Source organism: Rutidosis leptorrhynchoides, chromosome 8 (assembly GCF_046630445.1).
Source record: "Rutidosis leptorrhynchoides isolate AG116_Rl617_1_P2 chromosome 8, CSIRO_AGI_Rlap_v1, whole genome shotgun sequence".
NCBI classification, from domain to species: domain Eukaryota; kingdom Viridiplantae; phylum Streptophyta; class Magnoliopsida; order Asterales; family Asteraceae; genus Rutidosis; species Rutidosis leptorrhynchoides.
In genome coordinates, this window is record NC_092340.1 from 357,595,943 (window position 1) to 357,605,413 (window position 9,471).

General features: G+C 34.5%; 2 protein-coding genes across 3 annotated transcripts; one reads left to right on the forward strand and one right to left on the reverse strand.

Moving 5' to 3' along the window:
* The first annotated feature begins 201 nt into the window (after window positions 1-201).
* On the forward strand, window positions 202-3,563 carry LOC139861437 (T-complex protein 1 subunit epsilon). The gene is made up of 9 exons (XM_071849827.1): window positions 202-492; window positions 1,023-1,341; window positions 1,429-1,777; window positions 1,866-1,998; window positions 2,105-2,157; window positions 2,255-2,357; window positions 2,489-2,655; window positions 2,813-2,926; window positions 3,193-3,563. Exons 1-9 carry the CDS (start codon window positions 294-296, stop codon window positions 3,361-3,363), a joined length of 1,608 nt encoding a protein of 535 aa, XP_071705928.1. The 5' UTR covers window positions 202-293; the 3' UTR covers window positions 3,364-3,563.
* A 1,696-nt stretch (window positions 3,564-5,259) lies between these two features.
* On the reverse strand, window positions 5,260-9,259 carry LOC139861702 (ultraviolet-B receptor UVR8). 2 transcript variants are annotated; one of them, XM_071850187.1, is made up of 7 exons: window positions 9,016-9,259; window positions 8,305-8,343; window positions 7,854-8,096; window positions 7,389-7,738; window positions 6,921-7,322; window positions 6,265-6,652; window positions 5,260-5,762 (listed from the first exon to the last, which is right to left on the reverse strand). In XM_071850187.1, the coding sequence occupies exons 3-7, from the start codon at window positions 8,079-8,081 to the stop codon at window positions 5,520-5,522; spliced, it is 1,611 nt and encodes a 536-aa protein (XP_071706288.1). In that variant the 5' UTR covers window positions 8,082-8,096; window positions 8,305-8,343; window positions 9,016-9,259; the 3' UTR covers window positions 5,260-5,519. The 2 variants fall into 2 exon arrangements, with proteins under 2 accessions (XP_071706288.1, XP_071706287.1); XM_071850186.1 differs by having other exon boundaries at window positions 7,854-8,118.
* Between the last annotated feature and the right edge of the window lie 212 nt (window positions 9,260-9,471).

Here is a 9,471-nt window from a genome sequence, read left to right on the forward strand (position 1 = left end):
TAAGCTCCAATAAGCTACGCGTCAAACACAACCTTAGTCTATTTGTGTTTAACCCTTTATTTTATTTATATTCTGTTTGTTGGAAGAAAAAATCAAAGTTCCATCAAATTTGGTTTTAATCGACCCGGCCCGAATTTGGAAAACGGGTAGAATGAACCCATTTCTAGGTCAAAAAATAACCACACAAAATACTTCTAGCACTCACACACACTGTGTGCCGATCTCACTGTTCCAATTTCACCTCATTTCATTAACCGATCTAAAACCCTAATTAGGTCACAAAATCACAAAAAATGGCGTTAGCGTTCGATGAATACGGACGCCCGTTCATCATACTACGCGAACAGGAAAGCAAAAGTAGGTTAAGAGGTTTAGATGCTCAAAAAGCTAACATCGCCGCCGGCGTTGCAGTTTCTAGAATCCTCCGTACATCTCTTGGCCCTAAAGGCATGGACAAGATGCTTCAGAGCCCCGATGGCGATATCACCATCAGTATATATATATACTAATTCTTATTTCTCATATATGTTTATCCATTGATCTGTAATTATGTTTGTGCTTTACTTGATTAGTTTATATGTTAGGGTTTTATCTGCTTTGGATCTTTATTTTATTCGATAGGGCTTTAAGTGTGCTTAAATGTAGATAATGTGTGTATTATAATCTAAAACTAGTTGTCGCCTGATTTTTAAAATGGCGTTTTGAACACGTTGCAGTCTGTTTGGTAAACAATATATGTTGAAATAGTCACTGGATACATATAGTAGTAATATGTCGAAGTTCGATATATACAGAAGTTCGTTTTCATGTAGGATACATAACGTATAGTTTATGGTAGAGTTTTATACATTTAAAAACACCGAATTCTATTTTAATTCGTAACTGTTTATGATTTATAAAGTTTATATACAGTTTTTGAAGCAATTGAATGCCATCGAACATAATTTTATGAAGTCTAATGCAGAATAAACCGAAGTATCGTATATTTTAACTTCTCCTTCTTTCTTATTTTTTTTCTTTAGCAAATGACGGTGCTACAATATTGGAGCAAATGGAAGTTGACAATCAAATTGGGAAACTTATGGTTGAATTGTCACGAAGTCAAGACTATGAGATTGGTGATGGAACAACCGGTGTGGTTGTTATGGCTGGTGCTTTATTAGAACAAGCGGAGAAGCTGCTGGAACGTGGAATTCATCCGATCCGTGTTGCGGAGGGATTTGAAATATCTTCAAGGATTGCAGTTGATCATTTGGAACGTATAGCAGATAAGTTTGATTTCAACGCCACAAATATAGAACCTTTGGTCCAAACTTGCATGACTACCTTGTCCTCCAAAATGTAAGCTTGATTTCAGTAATGCAATTTGAAACATTATACTGTTTAATCTAATCTAATCTAATGGAGGTTTATTTAATATTTTCTCAGTGTTAATCGATGCAAACGTAGCCTGGCTGAGATTGCAGTGAAGGGAGTTATGGCTGTTGCTGATTTAGAGAGGAAAGATGTTAATTTGGACCTTATTAAAGTGGAGGGTAAAGTAGGTGGTAAATTGGAGGATACTGAACTTATATATGGAATACTTGTTGATAAAGATATGAGTCACCCACAGATGCCAAAAGAAATAAACGATGCCAAAATTGCAATCTTGACTTGCCCGTTTGAGCCTCCAAAGCCTAAGACCAAACATAAGGTTGACATTGATACTGTTGAAAAGTTTCAAACTTTACGTAAGCAAGAGCAGAAGTACTTTGATGACATGGTTCAACAATGCAAGGTAAGTTGATTTTTACAATGTTGAAGTATAATTTTCTTGATATTAGTGTATGGTGGTTGATGAATGTTTTTTTTTTTTTTTTTTTCAGGATGTAGGGGCAACGTTGGTGATTTGTCAATGGGGATTTGATGATGAAGCAAATCACTTGTTGATGCACAGAAACTTGCCTGCTGTCAGATGGGTTGGTGGCGTAGAACTAGAGCTTATTGCAATAGCAACTGGTTTGTGCTTATTTATTATCTATTTAAGTATATAGTTTGGTTTATATATTTTTTATAGATTACTAGAGTTTTAAATGGTCAATACTTTATCTTTTTTTATGTGCAGGTGGTAGAATTGTTCCGAGGTTCCAGGAACTTACACCTGACAAGTTAGGAAAGGTAATTTATAGCTCTTGATTTTTCGTTCATTTTTATTATTATACCATTATTGATTTATTGATTATTTATAATATATTATTGCATTTTGTTTTGACAGGCTGGTTTGGTAAGGGAAAAGGCATTTGGTACCACAAAAGATCGGATGCTTTATATTGAGCATTGTGCGAACTCAAGGGCTGTTACCATATTCATTCGTGGGGGTAAGTTAGCATTATGGATACAAAGTTTATAGCTTATAATAACTTTTGACATTTCTTCACAGCATTTAGTACTTTATGATGTTACTCAATCCATGTTTATATCTAAAAAATGTTATTTTGTGATGAATCAGGTAACAAAATGATGATCGAGGAGACTAAGCGCAGCCTTCATGATGCATTGTGCGTTGCTAGGAATCTCATTCGTAATAACTCCATTGTGTATGGGGGTGGTGCAGCTGAAATTTCATGCTCAATTGCTGTAGAAGCTGCTGCTGATAAATATCCAGGTGTTGAACAGGTAATATTCATTTATTATTTGGATGTATTGATATGATATGTGTAGAATGAAGATGTGAATGTGGGTCCCATATACTTGGGTATATAGCTAGTAATTTTTTTTTTAGCATATGTTTGAAACTTGTTCATATTGATGACTTCTCTATTTTTTTGTACAGTATGCTATCAGGGCTTTTGCTGATGCTTTGGATGCTGTACCCATGGCTCTTGCAGAGAATAGTGGTCTGCAACCCATTGAAACACTATCTGCAGTTAAAGCTCAGCAAATCAAGGTATTAATGACGGTAGTTAGTATGGGTCAAATTGGTTGGGTTGATTTGATAATCTTTGTTTCTTGTTTATATGAATTTTTTCAAGAAATAATCTTTTTTTTCCAATAAAACGAATTAGGAGTTTGAAACACTTGACAAAGCTTTTGGCAAGATTTAACCCCATTATACACTTTTTTCTTCTTAATAGAACATGGTTTAGCATTTTGAGTGTGATATTATGTGTTTGCATTTGGGATGCATTATGACATATTTGGTTTGATTTGTAGGAAAACAATCATTGCTGTGGCATAGATTGCAACGATACGGGTACCAATGATATGCGTGAGCAAAACGTATTTGAAACCTTAATTGGAAAACAACAGCAGATCTTGCTTGCTACACAAGTTGTGAAGATGATCTTGAAGATTGATGACGTCATATCTCCATCTGAGTATTGACATCTAAGAGCTACCTAGCTTTCAAGTTTTGGTTTATTATTATGTACAACAAAACGTTAACGTTTTTCATGCATATCATGGTTGCTGTAGTCTTGTTTTGTTGTGTGGTCTCTTTGTTGCGGTCTCGGTCATGTTTTTACTATTTCGAGATTAGTACGCTTTACTGCTTTGTTATGACACTTGCTCCATTAAAGACATTTATTCTCTTTGCTTTGGTTTTTCATTCTTAAGTTTTTGAAATGATCTTTTTAAAAAGTATAGCCGGTTTTTTTAAAAACTGAGCATTTGCAACAATTATACTTTTTAAAAACTGGGTATTTGCAACAAAAAAATCACTTAAGAGTTTTTCTGTTGGCATTAATGGGCTGTATTGTCTAAGATGATTATTCGGTAAGAAAGGCAGGGTGTTTACTTGCAACTTACAATTACTCCGCATTATTTATAGATTGCAAGTAAGAAGATAATGACACATTCAAGAATGGGCACTCCCCATCCAGCCATACTTTTTACAAACTTAACCATTCACTTTACCTTCCATTGTATCTCTTTCTTCTTCTCTATTTTTTCTTCACAATGTTCACAGATAGTCTCACATCAGGCCGTAACTGCTGGTCCGGCGACCTCCTCTATCCATTATGATTGCTGCTTAGGTGACCTTTATACACTATCAAACTCGTAACCAATCTAGAAATCCACCTCCACCTGCTTAATCGACCCGAATCTAACTTGCAAAAACCTTTTGACATTTCCCTCTTGACCTCATTCTATGTTTTTAGTTATCCGGATAACTTCCTTTGTGACAATGTATCTATTTTGGAATGTTTGAGTTGAATTTTTGAATGGGGGTTTAATCTGTTCATTTGACATATCTCACCCATACGAATGTTTTTAAATGGAATGTGTTTTCAAGTATATAAGAAGTCTAACAATGAATGAAGAATGTTAAATGAAGTGTTTCAGTGAATGCAAAAATAAAGATACTTTTTAATTATTATGTTAAGGTTAGAATTATCATTTACTACTGTTCCATCAAGTCATTAAGCACTAAAAGTAAAACAATAATTTTCATTATCTTCTTACTTGCATGTAACCATTCATTACCCGCACTACCATTTATACCCATATAGATATTAATGGGAAAAAAGTATACATCCCCTTATTGATTCTTGTTTAGTATAATTAGTTGTTTTATTGTCCACCAAAAACACACACTTGTATCAGAAGGTTGAACTAAAAAAAACACAAACACAAACCTGAATTAACAAATATGTGGATAATGTTGAAAGTAAATTTCAATATATTACGGAGTAATATATATTTACAACTGATCCCCTTATAACCTAACACCGTCCAAATGTTTTGCGCAAAAGATCTCTCCCACTAGTATTTATGAACTTACATTACAGTTTGTCCATAGAAATAAGCTTTCATATATGTGACAATTTAAAAATCTTAAAAGATAACCCTGAATCTATGGGGACATGCTAAGAGAAGTGTAAATATCACATGGGGATATATGTAATTCCATTATTAGCAAATTCAAGTTGTGACATGTACATTGAAAGCAATTTATCACACATGAAAAAGAAAAGTTTACCATTATTTAGTTTAGTATATATATACATATTTTAAGTATTTTAATTTTAGAAAGCACTTTATTCTATCATACATTTCTATCATTATCTGACATGAAGTATCTACTTTAGGTCGCCTTTCGCTTAGTGCGAGGCAACATGGAGGGAGGTTTTACCGGCCATGCCCTCGAATTGGTCCGGGTTTCTTTCAGGGCAATAGTTGAAAGCGGGTTATACAACTACAGGAGAGGAACGCGTGAGTGGTTTAATCCCAAGTGTGATCCAAAATTGACGTAAAAAACAGATTCCATAATACAATCAATAATAAATAACTTGTTTAAATCAATAAACCATAATACACAAATGAAATTAAATATTTACATCAAACCCCCCAACATTTTCTACTCAACCTACACCAACATTCTTCATAAATCCTTCTTTGTTTCTATGTACATAAATAGACATTTGAAGGAACAACTGACTGACACCAAACTGATAAAATAAAAACACAAACAATTATGAAATTAGTAGAGTAGTAGTAGCATTAATAGTCACAGTCATCATCATCATCATTAAACTTTGCTAACTGAGATCGAGTTCCACACGCTCCGGTGTTGGCCTTTCGGTTTGATTAGCCGAAAGTTCCATCCCTAACTGCCCTTTGTCTCCAGCTCCAAATGCATACAACTTTCCTGTTTCTGTAAGCGCAAATGTGTGCGCGTTCCAATAGATTGAGTTTGTTAGACTTATTTGTACCACCCTTTCGTTAATTTGCTTCAACGATGTCACTATCTTCGGGCTCAACACATTAGCATGCCTATTTCCCTGTATATCAAACACAAGATTTTTTTTAACATCACTTATTTTAAAGACTCGAGAAAATAACATAAAGTTCAAAACTTTCTACGCAGTTTATATTGTTGAAACCTAAGAAATTGTAAAAAAAACACGAGTGTTTTTAACATCACTTCTTTTCAAGAAAATAACATTAAGTTCTAAACTTGACTATTCTACTAATTTCAAATTCCTAAATAGGGTTGTAAGATTTAAATTTTTCAATAAAGTAGTGCAAGATTCAATGTTGACAATAATGGAGTGCAATATTCAATTTTTGCCAATAATGGGGTGCAAGTCACTGCAATATTCAATCTTTTTCTAAGATAACGTTCAGTTTTCTTGGCAAAAACTCGATCTTTGAAACCTTTTAGATGAGATGTATAATATATATAGCACAAGTTGACAGAGTATAAAGTTTATATCAACTTTCTAGGCAGTTTATATTGTTGAAACCTAAGAAGTTGTAAAAAACACAAGAATGTTTTCGAACCTGTGCATCGGCCTCTGCAGTACTATGCCCGAGACTCGAAGATTCACCACAACCGAATGAATAAACGTCACCATCACTAGAAACAACAAAGGTAGTATAATCCCCTGTAGCAACATGTACAGCTTTTACATTGCTTAAAGATTCAACCACTTTTGGGACTGAATCACAATCTTCATTACCATGGCCCAAACAACCGTATCGGCCCCAACCCCATGTACACACCCTGCCATCGGTCCCAACCACGGCCGCATGCCATGCACCGGCTGCAACCACCATAGGCTGCAGGTTTAAAGTCTGAAACTGTTGTATCAATCTTGGCTGTTTCTCGTCGGTTTTGGTCCCGTGCCCTAGTTTCCCTCCTAATCCACATCCAACCGAATACACCGACCTGTTCACAAGTCAATTTCAACATTCAAGATTTTTTTAACAGTATGCACAACCACAAATGAACAAAAAAAGAACATGGCAAATAGTGATTTAACCGAGACCCATTTGACCCACCACCCGTTTTAAAATATATAAAACAAAAAACTCACTTTAATCGAACCCATTTAACTAGTTACCCAAATGGGTCAACCGGGCCATTTTGCCATTTCTAGTAAAAACAATCCTGGACCCAAAAGGTATTAGACTGATAAAGTTCAAGTGAAACTCACATGCCACTAGGTTGACAAGCCAATGCAAGAAGGTAGCAATAGCCGGCTGCAATTTGGACCACAGGTATGTTTTCTAGCGGACCCAACAACGGGTGTGGTTCAAGATCGTTTGGGTCGGTTTGGTGCCCTAGTTTATTCTCATTTCCCCAAGAGAAAGTGTAGATTGTTCCCTCTCGTGATAATACAGCCGTAAAGAAATTTCCAATGGCCGCTTGTACAACAAATATGTCTTTTAAAGACTCGACCAGTTGAGGCGTGTTCACTTGTTTACTTCCTTGAACTCCATATTCGGCTTCCCCAAATGAGTCCTTTCCAAAGGCGTAAACCCGCCCACAATCGCTAATCAGCATTGTTCGCCCTGCCCCTGCTGCTGCATTTATAATGCGAATGCCCTGCAATGATCTGCACCAATCGACCCGTTTAGTATAAAGAATGGGTAAAAAAGGTACACGGATCAAGAATGTAAACCTGATTATGCGGGGCTTCGATTCTTCGTCAGTGGTGCCATGACCTAGTTGGCCTGAACTATTAGACCCAAAAGTGTAAACAGCACCTTTTGAAGTGACTGCAATACTATGGCCAGGCCCGGCTATAGCCTGAGACTTTTCTCGTCTAGTGCATGTTTCACCGGCCAATAAGAATCTCAAAACCAATTTCCAAGAACCCCCACATCGTAATTTCAATTCGTCACGTTTTTCTGAAGTCATTGGTTTAAAGATTGCTCTTTTTTGGCACATATCAAGAGCTGCAAGCTCGGGTAAACAGAGTTCATGATCAGGGGCAAAATGGGCAGGCTGCCTAAAGAAAGAACATGTAGCCTGCAAAAAAAAAAAAAAAAAAAACATTTTTCACACAGAAATCAGCAGCACTATCAATTCTAAATGTTGGGTTATAATCTTTTTATCGTTGAAACATATAAAAATATGAACTTGCCTCTAATTTTGCTAAATCTTGAGGGTCTAAGTTACAACCAGTGAGAACATGAAGAACAATGGATGGGTTTGCAGATAATGGAAATTCTCCTGGTGTTGCATCTCCAAAACAATGTCGAGTTTGTCGATTAAATGATGATGGAGTTGGTGATGTCACCATTGTAGGATTCGGTTGTTCGGGTATGTTATGATATTGAATACTTGGTGTTCCACTACTGGTGGCATCCATGGGCACTGCTCAATTCTGCAGTGCCCAAATTAATCAACTGTTAGAAATCACATAAATAAGATATGTTAACAAATCATACACTTCACAACATTTGTTGTTCATATGCAGATTTAATCAAAAAATCGTTTCTTGATCACTTTTGGTCTATAATCATAATTAAACGGCTTGATTTTCACTAATGAAAGAAATGTGCAAACTTTTTGTAAAGAAAACAATGTCATACCTTAGATTTTGGTTAACACAAAAACCCAAAGTCTCAAAACTACAAAAACAACAAGATCATCATCAGAACACAATCAAATTGGCATCTAAAGTTCAAAAATTATACTAAAGTGATTAAAACGCTTTAAAATGAAACAATTCTCATTGATCAATCGTGTATGATTGAATTGGGATAAAATTTAATAAATGTTGACACGCACAAAGTTATAGATTATAAACAGATGAAATGAAAAATTGAAAATCAATAATTCAATAATCAAAAATAATAATAATGGAAATTATCAGATAAAGAAATCATATTTGCTTCAAAAAAGAATTGGCCATTAACAAAAATTATATCTGATAGCTTTCATCCAAAGGATCACATTAACAAAAAATTTTTGATTCTGGGAATAAACAAAAAATCATATACAATGAAGAATTAATAATCTGATCATAAAAAGATCATGATCAACTATAAATATATATTTTGCTGTCATCAAACAAAGTATAATTCATCAAACCATCAAGTAAAGTTGGTAACTTTTTAGACAAGATTGTACATTTATGATCATCAAAGATCAAAAAATGAAAAAGAAATACATTTCATCAAGTAGAGTGATAAGTTTTAGAGAAATCATCATATGATATACATCATGGGTAACTTTGATTTCCAATTCGGTATTATAAAAATTGTACATTTATGATGATTATTGAAATCAAAAGGAATTACATGGAATCAAGATCTATCAAAATCAAACAAACAATCACTTTTCTTTCTCAAGAACAAACCCAGAAAAACAGAATCTTTATCTGATCAACACCAATTTGGATAGAACTGTTGATAATATTATATGGGTGGAAGTTGGATTGATGATTATTATAAAAAGGTTATTGCTAAATTAGATGAATTTTCAGAGAGAAAAGTAAGAATTTTAATTATGTATATATTATGATGTAGATTAACGAGTGAATGAATGAAAGAATAATAAAAAAGGGGTGGAAGGGAGATGAGATATATGAGGGAGGAAGTTATGTATTTGTATTTATGTAATCATGTATGTATTTTTGTGTATATATGTGTATATAATCATCATGTGTACGTATAATGTATATGTGTTGGGGATAAATGAATGGATGGGTTGGGATTACTTTTGTATATAGGTTTCCTATGGATGATGACATGATG

Bases quoted from the DNA above. Each gene is read 5' to 3' on its own strand.
- LOC139861437 (XM_071849827.1), top strand. From the start codon at position 294: ATGGCGTTAGCGTTCGATGAATACGGACGCCCGTTCATCATACTACGC. The intron at 1,778-1,865 runs GTAAGTTGATTT...TTTTTTTTTCAG, and splicing joins ACATGGTTCAACAATGCAAG to GATGTAGGGGCAACGTTGGT. The intron at 2,158-2,254 runs GTAATTTATAGC...TTGTTTTGACAG, and splicing joins CACCTGACAAGTTAGGAAAG to GCTGGTTTGGTAAGGGAAAA.
- LOC139861702 (XM_071850187.1), bottom strand. From the start codon at position 8,081: ATGGATGCCACCAGTAGTGGAACACCAAGTATTCAATATCATAACATA. The intron at 7,323-7,388 runs GTTTACATTCTT...CGATTGGTGCAG, and splicing joins TCGAAGCCCCGCATAATCAG to ATCATTGCAGGGCATTCGCA. The intron at 6,653-6,920 runs GTGAGTTTCACT...ACTTGTGAACAG, and splicing joins GCTTGTCAACCTAGTGGCAT to GTCGGTGTATTCGGTTGGAT.